We start from the raw sequence: 22,377 nt of genomic DNA, 5'->3' as shown, positions 1-22,377 counted from the left end.
AAAAAAAAAAAAAAAAAAAAAAAAAAAAAAGGTGGACGACATTCCGTTGCGAGTCTCGTCCTATTCAGGCTGCAACCAATTCAACACGGCCGAGATGATCAAAATTTTGCTCGTAAGTGGGAGTTTTCTCTAGCCAGCGGCGGCTAAGCAGAGACTGAGAAGCGGCCGAGCATAAACTGGGCACCGGGAGAAGCGTACCCAAATGAGATGTAGGAACCCCATTGACAGAAAGACATGACAACAGCGCACCTCTTCCCCTCCCGCCTCCCCACAGGAGAACAACGAAATTATAACCTGCGTTGGGAACAGCCTCAACTGCTGCAACTTTGAAGTGTACAGTCTGTGTAATTACTCCGTGTCGATTCTGCTGCCGTACAATAACTCCTGTAAGGATTGCCAAGGGAAGAGGGAGAGGAACACTCCATTTGATGAGCTGTCCACAAAGGAGAACCCCATCATCTCGTATGCCTCCTTCGTGAATACGTTGCCTTGTAATTTGATCATTGAAAAGAGTCGACTGGGTAGGTTTTTACTTGAACAAGTGAAGCGGGGCGGCACAAACTGTCTGAATGGATGGTCGTCCCGGAGTCTCCTCCCTTCACTATGTAGTACACTGCGACGTCACTTCTAACCACTTTTTTTAATCCCTCTTTTCGGCCTTGTCCCCCCACAGACCTGTCAGAAAACATAATGGAGGTGGTTTACAAACTATTGAAGAGTTCAAGGATCCACAAGAAAAACGTGTCGCTGACGATTTTTTTTTTTTACTTCTACTACTCCCAATTGTCCTTCATGTTGTTCATCGTTTCGGTGTTCTTTTTGCCCCCGCTCATCTCGGTAGGGCCACATCCCCTGAACCACAGTTGCACGCTACGCCTCCCTTCCCACTCGTTTAATATGACTTGCCTCCATGCCCCCCTCGTACAGGTCATGGACTACCTGCTGTTCATCCTGCTCATAATACCCCTCCTGTCAATCGCCCTCCTTGGCAACGATAACAACAGCACCATAATGAACGAGATCCCAGATAAAGTCATCACCCGGGAGTTCCTGCTGAAGAAGCTGGTAGGGCGGGCAGCGGTGCCGCGGCGCAGCGGCGCAGTAGCGCTGAATTCATCTCACCCCTTCATGTGGCAAAGACAACAATTCGTTGAGGCAGAAAGGTGCACCGCTACGCTTCAAGCATCATACATATAACACACCCATTTGTTTAACTTTTCTCCCCCACGTGGCAGCTCTTCTTTCTTATCAGGTGGATCCCCTACATGCTCTTCTGCGTCACGTTGTCCATTTACTATGTACAACTCATTAACAACAAATTTGCAGGCAATTACATTTTGCAGTCTGCCCACAGTGGAGATATTTTGAATTCATTGAAGAAAAATTTCATGGCGGACGTGACACACCACTGCACGCAGAGTGGGCACCTAAGTAGGCATAGGCTTTTGCGCATCGAGGGAAGGAATGAGACAAATTGTACCAGTCCGTCTGGCAGCAGCACCGGCGTAGAAGTGGTAACCCCGCCGATGCGATAACGATACCCCTTCAGACGCGCCGCTCCATTTCCCCTCCCCTCCTATAGGCTCCCTTTACAAATGCCAGCTGCTCCTTTATTCCTTTTCTGAGAAGGAATCTATGGGTCTGCGGCGGAACATGGCAGGCGTGGTGATCAAGCAGATGCAGATATATTTTTTTTTCGTTTTCTCCCTCTTGTTCTTTGTTTCTTCGCTGTCGCACAGTGACAGGTGAGGCAGGGGCTCGGTTCGAAGTCGCGTGTTCGTTACTGTGTGTTCGTGGCTGCGTACCAGATATGCCTTGCCTGCCCCCCACCCCTCTTCCCCCCACGTAGGTTCGAACCCCTGTACAAGCTCAGCTGCATCAATAACTCAAAAACGTATTTCTCGTGCCTGTTCATGTTCCTCTTTTTGAGCCTCCTCTACGTGGCTTTCCGAGTCTATATGCTTCCCCCCTACTACCTAATTCAGGTGAGACAGACTTTGTTCCACATGGCGGGTATCATTACGTCACCATATGGCATATGTTGGTGGTGTAGGCCGTTGGAAGCACACTCCGCTGTACGGTGTATTTTGTTGTGTACCTGCTACACATGGATCATCACCCCATGTTAATCTTTCCCTACCACCCTTTTTTGTTGACCCCCCGTTGGCAGTTTCCCGATGCGACTCTGAGCATACTTGTACTCATCTTCAGCCTCATCATATTAGTGATAAACGAGACGTTGAAGCGAGTAGAGGCAAGGATCAAAACGAACAGGCAAAAATATTTGAAGGTCCTGTTTGGAACTCGCCTGGGCATGTGGAGCCCCAAGTGAGATCCTGCTGGGAGTTGGCCGCAATACAAGCCTTTGTACGTGATGGAAGGGTAGTGCCCTTTGCAATTTTTTCCCGTTTTTTTTTTTTTTTTTTTTTTTTGTTGACATGCAGCAATCGCACACTGGTTGTGTGTGTCTCTCTTTTGGCGATACCCCGCTTGAGGAGAAGTTCGTTAACCTCTCTCTCCCCATCGACGGGACAAGTGACCAAGGGACCAATTATTGGGTCACCACTTTTTAAATGTGTTACCCTTTTATGGGTTCTTTGAAAATAAAAAACATCCTCATCAGAAAATGTGGGGCAAGTTTCTGTGGCGCAAAGTGGCGCCCCATTCGAAGCAGCGTTCACATATGGTAAGGGCAATTATGTAGGTATATAACATTTCAGGAAAAAAAAAAAAAAAAAAAAAAAAAGGATGAGGATGAGGACGAGGCAAGGACACAAGGGAAGCAGAAATAAAAAAGAAGCAGAAAAAGGACGCGGAGAAATGCAGGGATAAAAGGATGGGAAACTAATGGCTCGGCACATGCACACAAGGTTTTGATCTGTAGAACTGGAAGGTGTTTTGTCAGGAGGTGTCCACGCTTGGTTCCAAATCCTCCCTTGTGCACCTGTTTTCAATATTCTTCTTAACCTGCGAAAGGGTTACTTTTTTCCCCTTGTCGATTCTCCCTGCTGGGTACTCCTTTTACCATTCTCTACTCGTTCGTCTTGATGATGTCAGAGTCACCCACGTCCGTGATGACCAGGCAGCTGATTCGAAATAATTTTCCGCAGGCAGTTCCCAGGTCGTTGTTGTCCCCGTGGTAATCGTGGACTCCACACTTGGACAACATGGCGTAGTATTCTATAACGCTCCTCTGAATGGGTGGGCAGTTGGTGCTGACGATAACAAGTTTGCCTGGGGTGGGGTGGGGGAAGAGAGAATAATACAATGTGGTGAAAGTCATACATACAAGAGCATGTGAAGAGTGCGAATTAGTACATGTATGCACGTGATTGAGCACAGGTCGCGGCGCGCAAAACGCAGGGCGGCTTACCTTTTCCGGTTCGCAGGGCCTTCAAGCAGGACTTCCTGCCGAACTGATATTTGCCCGATTTCATCACAAGCTGCAGCTTGGCGTTAATATTATCTCCCGCACTCTTCTTTGACTTTTTCGCCATGGTGAATTACAGACGGAGGGGGGGGGGGGTTGAGCAGCGGAGCAAAGGTGAGGCTTGGAGTGGGTATTTAAAAAAACTGCGGAGAAGAGCAGAAGGTGGGGGGGGAGGAAATCAATCCGTGTGAGGGATACAATACATTCAGCAGCGTAGTTAAGAAGTATTCATTCGCGTAATTTAATGAAGCGCTCCAGAAGAGGAAAGCTCTTTTTTTTTTTCCCAACTTACTGAAGCGAATGCGCTATAAAAAATTGACTATCCTTTTCTTCGCGGAAATAAAAAAAAAAACAAATAATCTTCACGCGCAGAGATGGTGCGAGGGTCAACCTTTTTTTTTTTTTTTTTGTTACAATCCCAAATGGGGAATAGAAGAAAATTTAAAAAAACAAGTGGTCACTTCTCATAAGAGGAAGTTCAGATGTTCAGTCAATCACATCGCAACTGTGAATACATGTACATCGGGAGATGCGCATTTGTGGAGGAAAAAAAAAAAAAAAAAAAAAAAAAAAAAAAAAAAGCTCTTTTTTTCCTCATTGCAATACGCCGTTGCTTTGTGGAATATACGTGGGGCTGGGTTATTATTATAAAAGCATGTCGAGGTATTCCGGGTTGGGGCAAAAAGCGCCCATGGGGGTTAGGGTTGCGCCCAGGTATGCTCTATATTGTGCTTATTCATACATTGCATATAGTTGCTTGTGCAGCGAAAAAATTAGCAAACAAGAAGGCAATCCTACCAGTGCGCAATCCCTCTGGAATGGCAAATCGTCCCCATATATATGGGTTCCAATGACTACCCCGATGAAGCGACTCCTGTAGGGGGGTTGCGGGCTCTCCCGCCCAAATTTACCACGGCGCGAACATATGGATCGGCGCCAAAAAAAAAAAAAAAAAAAAAAAAAAAAAAGCCGCATACTTGTTGCATACGCGGGAAAGAGTGCAGCGCAGCGGGGAAACAAAAAAAGAATTTGAATAATGCTGTTTTTTTTTTTTTTTTTTCTTTGTTTTTATATCCTTAGAGGGTATTTTATAATGAATTGCTCATTTGGATGGTGCTTTTTTTTTTTTTTTCCCACCCATTTTGTACTTTTGGCTCCTCATTTCCAATTTTTTTTTTCAGCAAAAATCGCGCAGAGGGTGAACCGATCCCAGCACACTTCATAAGTGTATAAATTTATGTGAGAGAAAAGTAAGCGCCCTCCCGTCATTGTTTAAGTGTAGTGCTGCTAAGGGAAGAATAACCAACCGGGATGGTGGTGGTGAAAGGTTATATAAAAAGCTCTATTCCACATCACCATGTGCGAAGAAGCAAAAATTTATGAGGCACACGCGTATGGGAGATGTGAGGACGTATTTATGAGCATACATATTTGTTTAACCGTTGGACGGTGCAGTTGCCCCCCTGACGTGGGATTTGTGCAGAGTTTCCTGTCCCGTTGTTATATCATTCATTGACAGGCCCTCATCGGATGGGTTACCTACACACCAATAGGCTAAACGCTCTAGGGAAATAAGCCGCCCTCCTTTGCTCTGCGTTCAAGTGGTAGAGTCCTTATGGGGAAAATTGTTTCCCCCCCCCAGCAGTGGAGAATAGCAGTGCCAGTTCTTCCCAGAAGGGACATACCATTTTTTTTCAAATTACCCCCTTCCCCTTGGCAAAAAAAAAAAAAAAAAAAAAAAACACCACTATTTTGTGTGTGCAAAAAGTTTTCGCTGGTAAATAATTTTGCGCAATGTAACACATGTGTAGTAATTACAGTTCAAGAAAATGTAGGAATTATTATTTTTTTTAATTTTCCACCATTACTGTTCTTTTCCACTTTGCCTTTAGTTAACAAAAGCGATTTTTCTTATGTGCAAATGGTATGTGCGGTGTGGCTGATTGCCACGGGAGGAGTATGCCATTTTTCTCTTCTTTTGGCCTTTTTTTTTTTTTTTTTTTTTTTCCCATGTTTTATCTTTTCCACGTTGTTACGCGTGTAGGGATGGTCCTCGGGCAGGAGGTTTTATCTACATGTTGGTTTCTGATGGACAGGCAACAAGTGTGTTAGTCCCGTCGGACGGCACACATGGAGAAGTGAAATTTGTCCCAGTTCGCGACGCGTTCATACTTGTGCACACAATGATGCGTGTGTCACTGTGCTTAGGTACTGCTTATCTAAGTCTGCCCTGCATGTGCTGTACACATTTTTACTCTTCCTTTTCTGGTGTATGTACGCGGCAGCACAATTAGTGAACAATCTTTATAAGTCCAATTTTTGTTTCCATTTCTTATCGTTTTTACGGTCACTTCTTTACACTGTGGGTCTATACTCTCATGCAGTGCGCATAAGAAGAGGTTGGGGAATTTTCAAAAAGGGATATTGTCTCTTCACTTTTTTGGTGAGCCCGCGCCGGCATGCCTGGGTCTATACCTCCCCTTCAAGTGCACACAATACACATTACGCAGCTATATGTGTGCTTTTAATGGGTACACTGCAGGGGGACCTTTAACGTGTAAGGTCCGTACCCCTTTTGGAGATGAAACGAAGCGACTAAAAAAAGAAACAGATGAAGAAAAATATAAAAATGTTGTTTGAACAAAATGGTGGCTTAAAAGTGGGTAATCATTTGGGTTATGTGCGTGCATTTGTTCCCCACCCCTGATGTGTATCCCCCTTAAAGTGGAACAGAAGGGGAAGTGGAACATATAATGAGCACTCCCTCTTCATTGATCTCTTCCCTTTATGGGAAAAAAACGCATTTTGTAAAGTATGTATCCCTTTTTTTCGATAGCCATGTCCTGTTTGGTTACCAAAGAGGAAGAATGTTGTGATGGGAACACTTCTACACAAGTCCGTTGCCAATGCACCGACTCCTCCACTTTCATTGAGCTATCACGGTTTTTTTTTTTTTTACCCCTTTCAAATACATGCACACATATTCCACTTTGCAAAGTTAAATAAAAAAATTTTAAACAGAGAAATGGAGCCCCAAAAAAATAAAATAAAAGTGCTCACACAGATATATATACTCGTGTGGGCCTTATCCCAACTTGGGCTTCTTAGGGGAATGTGAAAATGTAGGCCCCGTCCCCATACTTTGGAAACAACATTGATCATTGGAAAATTTAGGACGCCAATAGGATGATCTGAATGGGCACACGGTTGAGCATGTTCGTAGGCCGCCTTGCAAAAATGGCTCACCAAATTGGGACCAAATGAGGCATCACACTTTAACTTGTGCATGCGTCGGGGAAGAAAAGAGATACTTTTATGTATTCATGTGTTGATATGTTCAATGATCCTGTACTCACACATGGTCGAGCTGACGAAGAATCAGCTTGTGCTAATTTTTTTTTGGATAAACACCTATTTGGTGGGCCAGTGGACTGATCAGGAGGAATAAAAAAAAAGGGCCGGGAATTTCCCAATCGGGAAAATCACCCAAACGTAAATTTACATCATAGTTTATGCAGGACTTTACTGTGTGCAAGTTGTGGCTTTGTAGGGGACACATGCTTAACTTTTGTGTCACACGTTCTCCCCGTTTTGCTGTGTATCAACCTGAGTTTCCCCACTTGTTGTGTTTCCCCTGCTGGCCTCTTTTCAATGTGCCAGGATGGATAACCCCAGTGGCATTATTGCATAAAGTGCACAAAAGTGGGTGTTAGTGCACACGAAAGGAACAAGATCCCAAAAAACAGTTTTTCAGTGTATTTTGTTTTTTTTTTTCATTCAACTTAGCTCCATTTTAAGAAACCCATTTTGTAAATTATTAAGGCAGGGGAGAATATGAGCAAGGGGAAAGGGGACGGGGCAAAAGAAAACAGTTGAACAGGTTTACATTCCAAGTTATTCATTTTTTTTTTTCCCTTTTGGCATACCACATTTACCTTTTTAATGAAAATTTTTAAGCATGTTGGTATTTTTAACATTATGCATGCGATGTGGATCTTTCCCTGCATGCTTGATCTATGTTTCCCTCATCGAAGTGAGAACTTGTTTTATTTACGTGTGTCCCGTGAATTTAGTTTATCAGTTAGCGGCTTAACTATTTTATTATTTGGATATTTTTTTTTTTTTTTTTTAAATTAATTTTCCTTATTTTACCTTGCCTGTTCAGGCGAAAAGTGCATTTGCGTTGTTTTGCGAATGACCGATCAGCAGCGTGTTGCACATGGTTGGATGAAAGAGGTCACCTGCATGCGTGAAAGGTGAGTGCACCCCTGGGGACGGAACTTTGTAAGCACGTACATGGGTATGCATGTGATAACTTGTGTATGCATTCCTTCCACGTGCGACGAACAGCGAACCACAGGTGAATGAGTCGTGCTTATACGTGTGATGCGTGGAACGTAGTTACAGAGTTAAGGCCCACACTTTTAAGGAGTACCACCCAAGGGCGTTTCCCTTGGTGAAGACTGACTGAGGTCCTCATTCACAAAAGGGGTGCATATATTGTTTACTGCATATTGTTTATTGTTTGTATATTATTTTATTTTTTTTTCATGCGATGGATGGGAAAAATCGTTATTCGTGCAGTTTGTTGGTACATACAGGTGCACCTACCACTAGTTATCCGTGTGGTTGTGCTCATAATGTCCCTTTTTTTTTTTTTTTTTTTTTTAATTGTTTGGTTTGAAAGAAACATGTTCACGTTAAAAAAAATGTAAATTTTCTTTTTAATGATGTATTGGATAATGTAAAAAAAAGAGAAAAAAAAAAAAAAAAAAGCGAGAAGAAACCTTTGATTGTTCTGCACTTACCACTTTATTTTCACCTGGATGGGCTTTTTCGCCCTCACGTTGTTATGCTTGAAATTTATGGTGTTGCTTCGAATGAGAGAACTACTGCCTCGACAGCGCACACAACTGTGACAACGCGCTTACGCGTAGATTTACCAAAACGTCCCCGAACTTGTCACGGAGGCTCGCTCCGCAGTGCAGGCGAAAACGCAAGAATGATTTTCTCTTTCAAACGCGTGCATGATAGGTACCTGAATGCGTCGGTGCGAGTACCAAATAGGGGCTGGCACCAATTGGTGCGCGCATGTACGTATGTATGAATATATGTATGTAAGCTTGTACACTTTTAACCTGCTACACCTTCCCACAACTGTAGTTATGATTATGCGCGATTCGTTTGCACATACATGCATGAGCGAGAAACGAGCAGCCCCCGCCGCCACCCCCTCCTCTGATATTTAACTTCTGTTTGTATGTGTGACTATGATGTTGCCTATTCTGCTTTGTATGTCCTCGTTATTCTTGCACCTTTACACTTTGACATGTTCTTTATGCCCCTTGCATTCCTGCCCCTCTTTTTATTTCACCCATTTTATTTTACCCGTTTTCATTTCGCAAGCCCACGTGGGAACGTCCTTTTGGACCTTCTTTATCACACGAAACGGTGGCTTCAGCTTGAAGCAGCTCGGAACAAGTGCGTGCCCTCCTGAATGAGAATTCATACGTACACACATGCAACGCATAGTATGCACAGGGGTTCGAGTGCGTAACTGATTGAATGGGAAAAAAAAAAAAAAAAGCACCGCGGAGTAAAGTCTGCAGCTTCCTTACGCTTCAGTTTATAATTTTTTTTTTTTTTTTCTTTAATGTGCCAATTTTTAATGTTCCCATGTATGTTATTCATTGTTGTATCTTTTACTTGTGACGTGGCTCTTTCCCCTCTGACAGATGCAATCATGTGTCGGCACCCGCACAATGCACGCCATTACCACCTGCATGTACAAGCCAAATGCACGGGAGTATTGCTCCCCCAATTTAAGCAACTTTTTAATACGCCTCTGAACAAACGCACATTTCTTTTTTTGATTTACTCTACGTGACATATTGCCCTGTGTGTTTCTTTTTTTTTTTTCCTTGACCCTCCCTTATGTAATTTTGCATGTACACTTCGGTAAGACTACGTAGCACATGTTTCAGAAACTGACGCCATCTCTTTTTGTGCTAATCTATTGTGAAGGTCGGTCACTACTAGGGAGTCTGCCTTATTTTATTTTATCAACATGTTGGCTAACCACTACGTGCATTATTAACACATTGTAGTTTCTTGGAAGATTTAAGTTTCTTTCTTTTTGTTTTTTGCAAGTTTAACACATGCGCGTCATTTAATTTCTTTAACTTGTGTATTTGTGAGTGTGCCCTCTTTCTTTGTGACCCCTTTTTTATTAATTTCCTTTTGCACATGCCCATAACTGAGATTTACACAAATTGCATGCAAATTGACTCCCTCCTGAGAGTGCGTGCATCCCGTGCAGGAGCTGCGAAAAGTGGAAAAAGAACTCTTACGGATGTATGCAGAGGGGTACGTTTTTTTATATGTACATTTTGTCTCTTTAGATGAACTAGTCGTATTTCATTTTATGAAGAAACGTCAAGTATGAGAATCATTACGTAGCTGTGGTGCCATAGGGAACGGTGCGCCCCAATTTTTTATGCTCTTAGCAGGGGTACACACAAACGTGCTTATGTTTACCAGGGTAAATTGAAATGATAATTTCATTTTTATTTAAATTTTTTTTACATTTTTAAAGTTAAATTGAGTGGAAAAATAGAGTAACGAGTCACCCATTAGGATGTTCGTATTTCCCCGCCATGAGTCAAGAAACGTAAACGCTGCCCCGTCATTGTGATGCCCCCTATGCATGCATTTATCTGATTACGGTGCGCTCACGTGGTATTTTTCATTCCAACCGAAGCGTCCACATGCCTACACAGACGAGTAGATAAATTCCTACAGTAGCGCCTTTGCCACACCTGTTTATTGCAACAATTAGGAGTAATAAGAACGCCAGTTGTACAAAGCAAGCCAAAAAAGGAGAAAAAAAAAAAAAATACCTGTACGTACAGGTAAAAAAAATAAAAAAACGTATGAACAGTTCATAAAAAAAAAAAAAAAAAAAAAAAAAAAAAAATTAAAAAAAAAAAAAAAAAAAAAAAAAAAGAAAACAACAAATTTCACAAAATTGTATGAGCAGAATTTTTAATAGAAGTGTTGCCTGTGAATGGGCAGGTAGTCACCCAGAGCGACCGTGTAGACTGAAGTGCCTGCATGTGCGAGCGCTTGGAAATACATAAATTTCCGCATCTTTGTATCGTGTGCGTGTTTACGTTTTAAAAGTGAGAACAAGTTTCGCGTGATTTCACAGGTGTACTTATACATATATATACGCATGTGTGTGTGTGAGCATCGACAAACAGGAGCTTCTGTGCCAAGTGAACCGTGCAAGCGTTTTATACTGTGTTTTGTTTGCATGACGGTTTGAGCAGCTCGTTGCGTTTGCGTGTGTCTTCATTTGTTTCCTTTGCCTGGCTCTTTCTTTTTTTTTATTCATTGTCTCTGTATTTATGCACAAGGAACCCATACGTTGTTCATCAGCGCCGTCACGAAGGTTGGCCCCGCCTGCGGTCATTGCCCCAGGCCCATTTGCCCAATTTTTTTTATCCAACCCCTGACATACACACTTAAGCGATAGAGACAAAATGCATCGATTCAAGTAAGAAAAACGAAGGAAAATAAAGGAAAAAATAAATAATAAATAAATAAAAAAACGATATGGAAGTACTCATCTGCTGCGCCCCCAATGGACACTTCTCAACAAAGTAAGGGCGCCATGAGGACCACTTTTGCACACACCCTTCCCATCCTTCTTTTCCTTTCTCACCCGCTAGGATTTACAAAATTCAGATGTGCAAATATGCAATGATAAATAAGTGTGATCGAGGGGAAAACTGCACCTTTGCGCATGACATAAGCGAACTGAGGATAAAGCCCGACATGAGGAAAACGAAGTTATGTAAAAGTTACATACTAGGTATTCCTCCTCTTCATTGTTTTTTTTTTGGGGGGGGCGCACACATAAGAGAAGTGTCTCGTTGAGTGCCTGGTACGTCTCCAGAGTTTTTCTTTTTTTTGGTACCCTTTGAAATTCCTGCAAGTGTGTTACATACACCCACCTATTCATTTATTTCCATCCTCATGTTCGTAGGAAAATGCACTGACCACAACTGCATTTATGCCCATTCAGTGAACGAGCTGAGGGAGGTTGGAAAGCCAGCTATCTGCCAGCTGCACAGAGAAGGTTCGCCGAGCACCGAGTTTATTTTGAGCTTGTAGTTGGTTCTGAGGAAGAGGAGCAACACTTAGCTGCGGTCGATTCGATCTGAAAGCGGACTCATTTTTTTTTTTTCCCTCCCCAACTATTCCTTTTATACAGGTAGGTGCATCAAGGGGAACCAATGCAGGTTTGCGCACTCCATAAATGATATAAACACGAAGCTGGTTCAGTTTTATGAGGATAAGATGCACCAGGAGGAAATGGGGTTTTCCCACCTGAACAGCTGCCTGGATTCCGTATGCCCGGGAGAATCGTCTATGCCGAACAGGGAAGGCAGCACGGGCAGCGACGTGCGCAACGGAGAACTGCTGCACCTGACGCGCCAAGGAAAGCGGGGGGAGTGGAAACTAAACGTAAACTTTAACAACGGTAGTTCCAATTCATCAAGTGGCTCCAACCAACACACGAGAGAAAACACAAGGAACGCCAACAGAACAAGCAACACATCCAAAGGTATGAACAGAGCAAATCTGATAAAAAAGTCCTCATGCAATGCGTTCTTAAACAATAACTTTCCTAATTTAAACTCTCGGAAGGAAGAAAAAAAGAACGAAAATATCCTGAGTGCCAGAAATGGAAAGTACACAAAATTATGTGCAATCAACATGAATATGAAGAGCACCCAGGGGAGAGTCTACCGGTATGATGAACAATTACTCATTCAGGATGAGAAAGAGGATTATCTATTAGAAGGAAGATTTAAAAAAATGAATTACCCTCAAAATGGAGAGCAGCGTGATGCAAATTGTTCCATTCCATCTGTGGGGAAGAACTTTACGCCTCCTTTCAATTTTCGCTCCATCTTATCCTTTAATGGGGAGGAAGCTGGGCAGAATAGGAACACTAGTGGAGCGGTAGATTATAGAAGTGGTACCAGTGGTGAAGACTCCGTTAACTACGGTCTGACAAGAGAAGTGGACGCCCTGGGTGAGGGGTGCACGATAGGGTTAGGCAACCAAGGTGGAAGCGGCCATGGGGTAAATTTTCCGCAGGGGGAAGTGTTCACCAAAGTACGAGACTCGGGAAAGAAGGTGATTTCCAGTGCATGTGGGATATTCAAGGAGGAAAAGACCAGAAGCCAGGACAACGATGATAGGGGAGACGGGTTGGTACATAGTGAAGACCGCTTCAGAGTTCGGGGACGTGTCTGCTGGGAGGGAAAAACCTACCCCATGGACATGCTATCCAGAAGTAGCGGTGTGGACAGCAATGATAACGGAGGAAGGAAGCCACTACATGGGGGAGAATGTTACGTCGAGACCTACCCCCCAGAGTTGCAGCAGAGAGGGTCGAATGACGATCCGACTCGAATCACCCCTTACGACAGGAAGGTTGTCCATTCTGTCCTGGCGACGAACCTTTCAAATGAGCTGAAGAAGGGAAATGGAAAAGATAAGGATGAGGAGAGATATGATGTGGCCAAATATTACGAGTCCGCTTTGTCCATAAGTAGGGATGACATGTTTGATTTCATGGGGGGTTCACTCCTGCGGTTGGCACATGGAAGCGAACACGTCTCGAATGGAGATGCATGCAACACGTGTAAGAGCTACCTGGCTGTGGATGGGCAGGAAGTAAGAGGCCGTGTTGATGGGGAAAGGAGGGAGTTGGACGGGGAAAGCAAAACTGGGGTTATTCGAAGAATGAGTACTCAGAATAAAGCTTTGAGCGTCAGGGACAGTGGTCCTCCTAATGGAAGCATCCCTCTGAAGGAAAGGGAAGAAGTATCGGAGAAGGCCAGATTGGTGGAAGGGGGAAACGAAGAAGGCTACGGGAGGGATGGAAAGAAAGTGTGGGAGAAACAGGAGGGCGCAGCTATGTGTGCTTTTGCGGTCGGTGCATGCCTACAAGGAGATAACAAGAGGCTCCTGCACACGTCAGAACTCAACACAGAAAGAAGAAACATTGGAAGGGGTGGCCACTCGCACAAGGGATCGACTGCCTGTCTGTCTGAGGTGGACAATGAAAATGCGAATGGTAGTAGTAACCACAGCGGTGGAAACCAGAATGGTGTATTGAAGGAAGGGTCGGCGGAGGGACTGACCCGATACGGAAGTGGCATACGAGGCGAAAGCAACAGCCAGTATGGCAGTAGCAGCACAGTGGATATGTGCGCGCAAAACCTTGATGAGTTTTTTTTCGGAAGGGTTGAGGAGAGGGGAGTTGGATCAGGCTGTCGGAAAAGCGGGGGGGTAATACGCGGTTTAATGGACACTGTATCGTTGGGGAGTTATGAAGACAAGAAGAGGAACGTCCATGACGGGGCCCACAATAACGAGCTACTAAAATACTTTGGAGAGATGCAACAGTGGAGCGGGTGTTCCATGCTCGGGAAGCTTCGGACGGAAGATAGCAACTTACAGAAGGGCGTTAGTGACGAGCATGGTGAGGGTCGAATTGACAGTCCAACTGGATTGGGCGACATCGAGGGGGCCGCAAACTGTACCAATATTAGGCCGTATAACTTATTTTCCCCCTTTGGACGGAACCATCGCGACCTGGGGAGGTTGCCTGATACCTGCCGTGTGAAGAGCGCATCACACAGATGTGTCTCCCAAGATGAAGTCATCGTAAAGAGAACGGAGAAGGGAAGCAGCAGTAGCGACCGAGTTGGGAGGAGGCACCTGGCCAGTACCGAGAGTGTAGCTAATCAGAAGAGGGCAGTTGAACCAGTGCGCGGTGGACAAAGTGGGGGGGATGTCCCTGTTCACTCACATGACAGTGAGGGAAGCGACAGTGGCACGAACGGTAGCCGCTACCGCATGAACGTACGAGGCGAGTCCGGGGGGGAGAGGCATTTGGGAAAGAATGGAAGAAACGGAGTCCAAAGTAGTAATCTAACTGATAACGCGCGTGTTGACGGAGATGGGCGGTGCGCAGGAAGCTGTGATGGGGGCTATTCACACATGTCTGGCTTGGTTGCAACGGGTCAGGCACATTCATTTTGTAATGGTGAAACGAAGGTGAGTCGTGACGAAGGAGGGGGGAAGGAGCAGGAGGACCCCGCGGAGTATGATCCTAGCGGTGGTTTCGTCGATGAGCGCTTAGGGGAGAAGCACAAGGTAAGAAGTCTCACCAAGCTCGAAAATAGCCGTCAAATGAGGGAAGAAGCAGAGCTACGAATTGCCTCAAGAAGAGAGAAAAAGAACAACACTCTCCATGGTCAAGTAAGAAACGCCTCTCCAGTGATGAGAAACTATTATGATGGAAGTTATGATTATATTATCCATTCGAATGAGGACGATATTATCAACAATGAGAATCGTCTGCTCTATAGGTGGTTAGGTGTGTCCTCGTTAAGTGAAAGTTGCCCCATGGGGGTGGGCACCTCTAATGGGAGTCCCCTCTTCACCTTGGATGATAAAGAATCCTACTTAGCAAATTTAGATGCGACAGGAGGCAGTGAAAGTGTCCTATGGAATGAGGAAGAGATGAGTTGTTGGTCCAAGAGGAGCATAACAAGGGGAAACATGGTCAACAATGGTGCAGAGTCTCGACTGAAGAGCAGAGAGGAAGAGTTTTATCATTCCACTTTGGGTAACATCCCAATTGGGTATGAAGAAGTGGCAAGCAAAAACATATTTATGCCCAATTACAATTGGGACGATAAGGAGGAGAGACTTGTGAGCACCGATGAGGGGGCTGTCGGCATAGCTAAAACGCAGGAGCAGTTAATGGAGAGGAGAGCGAAGAAGCATAGGGTGGTGTACAGGAGGGAGACAAAATTTGAGAAGGGTGATTACTATGGTGACTTAACTGGGAGGAAGATTTTCTCGAGAGGTCAGGCTTGTGACGTGGTGGAGGAGAGTTGCCGCAGGGAGGGGGAAGGGAACTTGATTGACGGCCTCTCCGGGAATGGTCCGATGTGGAAGGATTTGAAGTGGGACGGAGTCAGCCTTGGACCGCTCGCCAGGGTACACATGGACGATGGTGCAGCAGATGGGTACTCTAACGGGCTAGGACGCAGCCGGAGCAAAGGCACAATGGGTTTCTTGGGAAAGGAAGGGGACAAGGGAAACGGATTGGATAGGGAGATGAGTCACGCGGAGAAGGTGAATCAGGGAAGCCACGCAAGCCACGCGCTGACAGCGGCCTTCCTGAACTACGACTACGAGAAAGGGATCGAGGACGACATAGTGCAGAGTTTCTGGGAGGAGAGGAATTCCCCTGCGTACAACCATCTGGACAATTCTTTCTTTTACGACTTCCACGTGGGGAATGGGAGGCCTTTTTTCAGTCATGGCGAGGATGGTGCGGTGAGCGACAGGAACAAGAAGTGTGTATATGACGATGTAGACGCTGCCGCACTTGACGATGGCGCATTCTGCGTGAACCTGGCTAAGGACCTGGACCTGCAGTTCTTTACCCATGATGACTAATGCCCTTTGGATGGTGCTGCGGAGAAATGGAATGTGCTAGTGCCCCTTCACATTGGTGTCTGGACCATTGTGCCTCCTTTCGCTTAGGCTTAAGGTTCTCTCCCCAGCTAAACACTAGAGCACACGGGGATTCATTAGGAGGGTTGCTATTATGCAATAGTCGTGGAGAAATGTAGGAATTCTGTGCGCACTTGATGCAGGGGAAAAACTTGTGCGTGACCATTGTCGAGTTACTTGAACGGGGGATATAGTAATGTATTTTCTTTCTTTGCTGTTTTATTTTATTTTCTTGCATTTGTCTCTGTCCTTTTATTGCATGTGATTCCAATTTATCGTAGGCACCAACGCGCGGTCCAATATTGTACCTCTACCTTGTGGTGTAACTTATGCCTTGTATGGTATCAAAATGAACCATTTGATTTTTTTGTCTTTGCGGGGAGGACCGGTGAAGGGAGAAAGCACGAACACGTAAAGCAGCACCCGGAGCAACCCCAAGGTTGCCCCCTTTGAAGGGGAAGGAGAACGAGACCGGTTTATTTTGAAACGGCTCGGGGGGACTCATTCCTTTGATGTTAAGTTGACATGTGGCGTGGTTAAGTTGCGAAAGGGAGGTGGATCCATTTTTCCATTTGTGCTTTTTTTTTGTTCTTCTATTTAGAATTAGTATTATTTCTTTTTCTTTAAATTGTAAATTCCAAATAGTAAAGTTGGTGTGTTACAGTCCCGCCGGTTTTTGTTCGGGCGCGGGGGAGGAGGGAACATTGGGGAACGTGTGACGGGAGTAAGGACGCTTGTTTGTTTATTTCTACTCGGTTATTTGTGCGTTGTGTGTGGGTGCGAGTGCGCTTACCTTCCATAGGAAGAACGCAATCACCCCAATACCAACCACTGCTGGCATAAGCGCGGGGGTGTACGGCTTGAGGTCCTCCCAGTTCACGTCTGGCCACAGAGAGGGGGTACTTTGGTCAGCCTGTGGTGAGTCTAATTTAGTACCTCTGTCTTCTGTCTGGGACTTTCCGGAGGGGGGGGATGTTGCAGGTGGTTTTGTTTCTCCCGTTGGTTGTGGTGATAAGGTTTCTGATGATGGTGTTGGTGCCCCTGTTGTGGTGGTCGAGGGCACTGTTCCTTGACCTGGACTGGAGGGGGGAAGTTCCGGACCGGAGGATGAATAACTTCCTCCTGTACCCCCTCCCCCACCAGTACCCTGTTCAGTACCACCCCCTACACCGCTACTTCCCGATTGATCTGGGTTCGGGTTCGGTTTTGGTTTGGGTGGATTGAGAGGAGGGGGGTCCTCGGTGCCGCCATTGTCGACGGTTTTACCGTCCCTGCCGGCTGCAACGTGTTCGTCCTTTTCAGCTGTTGCACCTGCTGGAGATTTAATGTCAACTGGGGGCTCCTGTGTGTGCTTCGGACCATCTGTTGAGGATGATGTCTGAACACCTGGGTCCCCTGCTGGTTGTGCGGCAGCTCGTTCAGGTGATGATGGCGTGTGCTGAACGTCCTGCGTAGTCGCCTTCTTAGAATCATCCTCGGCCGCTACTTTCTTGTCCTCACCTGTAAATACAAGTGACGGGCAAAAACATGGAATAATAAAGGTGATAATGAAACTGCAGTTGTGTGATACGGTTGACCATGGTTCCAAGGTGGGCCACGGTGCGAACGGTGGTTGGCTGGTGCCACCACGGGAAAAGGCTCTCTCTCTCTCCCACACACAACACACACACACACAGTGTGTGTGTGTCTGTCGACGTCTCTACGTCTCTACCTTGACGTGTACATCGCGCGGCCGACCGATCGTTGTCGCGCCATCATACTCATTCGACGTTTGGTTTCTCTCTTCGTGGTTTTCTCACTCTCCGTGGTGTCTCTCCCGCTCTCCGGAAATTGTTGTTTCTTTTTTTTTTTTTTGTTTTTAACTCCTGTTATGAATGCATATGTGTTGCGTGCAAACTCCTAGATTCACCTGTCCCTGAACTTGGGTTAGGACTAATGGTAGCCTTGTCCGTCTCTGGCTGTTGCAGGAGTTTTTTGACTTCTGGTGTCATGCCTAATACCTCATCCGAGGTAGTCTCACAACTAATGGAGACACCTGCAGACGTGCCGGTGCTGGCGGGACATGTCGGCTTACCTGGGGACTTTGCATCCGAATCCGTAACCTGTGATTCTTTGGATTTCCCGTCTGCCCCTGGTGCTGCTGGTGTCCCTGCTTCCGTTGGTGATGCCGCAGGTGGGGGTTGTTGTCCAGGTCCCGGTCGTTGCGTGCCTGTTCCTGCTGGGGCCGGTGGTTCGTTTGGTGTGTCCGCTGGTGGAGGTGGTGCCGGTGGTGATGCGGGTACTACTGGAGATGCCGGTGCTTGTGGTTGCGCTGTTGGTGCCGCGGACCCCGGCGGTTTCCCTACCGGGGCTTCTGCTGCCGATGGATCTGGTGTTCCTACGTCTGTGGTTCGTGGTCCTTGTGATGGACTGCCCCCTGTACTCCCTGTTCCTGATGTTCCTTCTGGTGATGGTGACGACGGCTGCGCCCCTCTCTGGTCTCCTCCTGCTGCTTGTACCGGTGTCGTTCCTGCAATGAGGGATGGAACAAAGGAAGATGAACAGACGATAAAAAAGCGACACAAGTGGTACAGAAAGAAAGAGCGGCATGGTGCGGTCAGGTAGCGGCAAGGTAGGGTCGGCTGCATGGTGCAGTACACTTTTATTTGTCGCCGTCCGCGACCGCTGCCGAGGCCACTCATCTGCGTGCGCGCCGCAACCGCTACCACTGCCATCGCTACACGCTCATCGCCGATGCCGTCGTGCCAGCCGAACGTCAGCGAAGTCGTTTGCTGTGTTGTTGTGGCTGCCGTGTGCGTAGCTGTTCCGGCGTGTGCGTTGTTTCCCGTTCGTGTTGTTGTGTGGCGACATGCGCACTATTCGTGCGGTGCATGCGCGCTGGTGACATGCTTATTAGGCCGCATATTCGTATTCGTAGTCTTACGCGTAGTATTCTTACCTGTCCTTTCCTTCATGTCCTTGTGGGCGTTCTTCGGCTCTTCATCGTCCTCGTCCTCGTCCTCAGATTCAACATCACTATTCGGAGAGTCCACGGAAACCTCCACCCTTTTGCGCGCCTTGTCCACCTTTTTTCTTACTGTGTTGGTAATTGTCTTAAACACTTCTTTTATCTGTTCCTTCAGTAACATTTGCATGTTTCCCTTCTTAAATATACTGGAAATTTCTGCATCTTCCCCTGTCTGTTGCATACGCCTCTTGTACTCTGCCCATTTTATGTTGCATTGTGGGTTCTTCTCTATTGCCTCCATACGATTACGTATTGTTGTACTTTTCTGTAACCATTTTTTTACCGCCCCCTGTAAATCCCCTGTTCCTACCTGTGTATCCTTATACGCATCCAGCGCACATGTTCCAGCTGAAATTGAAGTCTCCACCCCACCCTGTCCTCCCATTCCTTTCATGATGTACCATGCCCTGTCTACTGCAGGCCACTCATCTCTACACTTTATTTCAGCCAATATATACGCAAAAACATTTGCCACGATGCACCTCATAATAGCCTTCATTTCCGTATCATTTTGCGAGTCGTCCGTATCCGGCGCCTTATTAGGTGTCCACCCAGTTACAAAATATAATGCTCCAAGCATCAGACTGCATTTCATTACGTCCGCAACTGTGTGTCCGGTGTAGAAGGTTCCCTGATGCGTGTCTCCTCTACGCGTCCAACCTGCATCCCCACAGCTGACTGCATACGCATCTATATGTTGTTCGGTTTCCTCCATGTAATTCACGAATTGTTCTAACACATTCTGCATATCTTCCCATAATTTGCTCTACAATATATATAAGAAGAAGGAAGCGGTTAATATATAAAAATATTGACCATTCTCCCCTGCAGCGTATCACGTATTCCTTGCTCAATACACAAGTGCTCATGCGGATGCCCCGCACTTTGTATCATCTGTTGCCTGCTGTTCACCCTTGCGTGTTGTAATACTTACATTAAATGAATCCTGTGTCCCTATGTCTCGTTTCCGTGCCCACTCGGCCATTGCATTTACTAAGTGCCCTGCCATGGTGCATTAAGTGCCATAATACAGGATACTAATGCTACCTGAGAATACTATGCACAGTATTAATATTCCGCCCTGATGCTATACACACTTCTGCCTCATTAATATGCTTATTACTATATTAGTGGGGAAAATCCGATCACACATATAATTTATATAAGGAAAATGCACAATACAGAATTGCACAGTGCACAAACTGTGTATACCATGCTGATATTGTTTAGGAGAGAATAATATGCACATAACCAAAACGGAGTACAAAAATGAAGAGAAAAATGAAACAAAAAAACTTCTACTACACTACCGTACGCACACAACACCGTCATGAATATACCCCCACTCCCTTTGTACACCGGTCTGCACTAAACGCCGTCGAACACACGGTCTCTCTGTGCGTACACCAAAAAAACCGCAGTAAAAACAACAACATCAATTCGTCAATGCTTCTGCCGTCGTTGCCGCCTTCTTTGCCGCCCTTGTGTGCTCCCCCACATAATATGTGTGTTCCTTCCTCCGCCTCCCGGCGGCTCTCTGCTCCCTCTGTGGATCCTTGCCTCCAACCACTTACTCGGCTACTTCGTCGAATCCGTCTTACACTTGGCCGCGTTGCTCGACGCGTTTGCTCGGAGAGACAATCCTCCTTCGTGCACTCGAAGACAATCCTGCTTCTTACCCGGCCACGTTTGCTCGGAGAGACAATCTCTCCCTCCTTTCTTACACTCGGCTACATCGTCGAATCGGTGTTGCACTCGGATACTTCGTGCGAAGCCGGCCGCGTTTGCTCGGAGAGACAATCCTCCTCCTTTCGTACACTCGGCTACTTCCTCGGACAATGGGTGTACCCGGCCGCGTATGCTCGGACAGACAATCCTCCTGCGTTCTTACACTCGGCCGCGTTTGCGCGGCTACTTCGTCGAATCGGCCGCGTTTGCTCGGAGACAATGGTCCTGCTTCGTGCACGCGGCCGCGTTGGTCGACGCGTTTGCTCGGAGAGACAATCGCTCCTGCGGCTTACACTCGGCTACAATTCGGTTTACGCGGCCGCGTTTGCTAGGAGACAATCCTCCTGCTTGTTGCATTCAGCTACTTCGTCGAATCGGTCTTGCACTTGGCTGCGTTGGTCGACGCGTGTGCTCGGAGAGACAATCTCTCCGTCCTTTCTTACCCTCGGCACAATGCTTACTCGGCTACTTCGTCGAATCCGTCTTACACGCGGCCGCTTTGGTCGACGCGTTTGCTCGGAGAGACAACCTCTCCTCCTGCGTACACTCGGACAATGGTTTCCCGACTGCGTTTGCTCGGAGAGACAATCTCTGCTCCTTTCTTACACGCGGCTACTGCGTCGAATCCGTCTTATACTCAGCCGCGTTTGCTCGGAGAAACAATGTGTACCTTCTTACACGCGGCTACAATGCGGTTTACGCGGCCACGTTTGCGCGGAGACAAGCACCTTATACTCGAATGCGTAGTCGCAGGCTATATGTGTTCTGCACTATACCCGTAGAATGCACTTTCTCATCTGTTAATAATTAACTTCACATAAAGGAGAATTGTACCCCTGCATATTATTCATGTAAATCTGCATTTTATATGCATGTGACCTGTACCACCCTGTTCCTATGGTCATGTTAAAAGAAGTTGACTACACAGAAAAAGAACAAAACAAGGCAAAAGTAAGCACAAAGAAACAGAAGGAACAAAAGAAAAAAAAAAAAAGACGGTATAGAATAGTGCAAACAAGAAATATATTATGTATATCACATAATGCAGTAAAAGTGGTCTACGGTTAGCATGCGTTATGTCGCATGCATATGCCCCGTGATCCTAATGTCGCATATTCTGTAATAAAGCATCCACATATAACTCCCTAGCCTGCATACCCCTGACTTCATCCTAATTTCAGAGCTTGTCCAGGAGTTCATCTACATATAACTCCTTCTCCTGCAGACGGCTTTCAAGCTCGCACTGTTCTATGACTAATGCCAGGATCAGTATCCATGTTTTAGCGGTTAACCGTTTTTTCATGTAAGTTTGCCGATGCAGTTGCGACCGCGGTAAATCTCTCACTCTTAGCATATGTTGTGTTCCCGTTACATTTTCCACTTCTAAGTCTTTTGCCATTATAGGTACTTCGGCGTTTGCCGGTGCGTTGTCTGCTGCGGTTACATTGTCTTGTGCGATATGTTCTAACAAATGTTGAAACCACTCCTGCTCACTGTATGTATTCATAAGCGCATGTTGCCTTGCAACCCACTTTTTCCAGGCATCTTTCTTCATCTCTACGGATGGGATATTGCCACGCTCACAGTGTTCACTGTG

The 22,377-nt window shown here is 46.0% G+C and overlaps 5 protein-coding genes across 5 annotated transcripts; 2 read left to right on the top strand and 3 right to left on the bottom strand.

Moving 5' to 3' along the window:
• Positions 1-94: 94 nt before the first annotated feature.
• Positions 95-2,332, top strand: AK88_03859 (uncharacterized protein; the record flags this gene model as incomplete). The annotated part of the gene is made up of 8 exons (XM_012481469.1): positions 95-112; positions 275-521; positions 674-837; positions 928-1,065; positions 1,236-1,431; positions 1,583-1,745; positions 1,850-1,985; positions 2,171-2,332. 8 exons carry the CDS (start codon positions 95-97, stop codon positions 2,330-2,332), a joined length of 1,224 nt encoding a protein of 407 aa, XP_012336892.1.
• Positions 2,333-3,031: 699 nt separating this feature from the next.
• Positions 3,032-3,497, bottom strand: AK88_03858 (uncharacterized protein; the record flags this gene model as incomplete). The annotated part of the gene is made up of 2 exons (XM_012481468.1): positions 3,032-3,234; positions 3,374-3,497. 2 exons carry the CDS (start codon positions 3,495-3,497, stop codon positions 3,032-3,034), a joined length of 327 nt encoding a protein of 108 aa, XP_012336891.1.
• Positions 3,498-10,974: 7,477 nt separating this feature from the next.
• Positions 10,975-15,988, top strand: AK88_03857 (uncharacterized protein; the record flags this gene model as incomplete). Its single annotated transcript, XM_012481467.1, has 4 exons — positions 10,975-10,988; positions 11,164-11,306; positions 11,481-11,573; positions 11,709-15,988. 4 exons carry the CDS (start codon positions 10,975-10,977, stop codon positions 15,986-15,988), a joined length of 4,530 nt encoding a protein of 1,509 aa, XP_012336890.1.
• An 805-nt stretch (positions 15,989-16,793) lies between these two features.
• On the bottom strand, positions 16,794-19,800 carry AK88_03856 (uncharacterized protein; the record flags this gene model as incomplete). Its single annotated transcript, XM_012481466.1, has 3 exons — positions 16,794-17,545; positions 17,955-18,554; positions 18,984-19,800. The coding sequence occupies 3 exons, from the start codon at positions 19,798-19,800 to the stop codon at positions 16,794-16,796; spliced, it is 2,169 nt and encodes a 722-aa protein (XP_012336889.1).
• Positions 19,801-21,957: 2,157 nt separating this feature from the next.
• AK88_03855 (uncharacterized protein) lies at positions 21,958-22,335 on the bottom strand (the record flags this gene model as incomplete). The annotated part of the gene is made up of 1 exon (XM_012481465.1): positions 21,958-22,335. One exon carries the CDS (start codon positions 22,333-22,335, stop codon positions 21,958-21,960), a length of 378 nt encoding a protein of 125 aa, XP_012336888.1.
• Positions 22,336-22,377: the final 42 nt, after the last annotated feature.

This window comes from Plasmodium fragile, assembly GCF_000956335.1.
Source record: "Plasmodium fragile strain nilgiri unplaced genomic scaffold supercont1.48, whole genome shotgun sequence".
Taxonomy (NCBI): domain Eukaryota; phylum Apicomplexa; class Aconoidasida; order Haemosporida; family Plasmodiidae; genus Plasmodium; species Plasmodium fragile.
The sequence above is the reverse complement of the archived record's forward strand: the minus strand, read 5'-3'. Positions and strand labels throughout refer to the sequence as shown.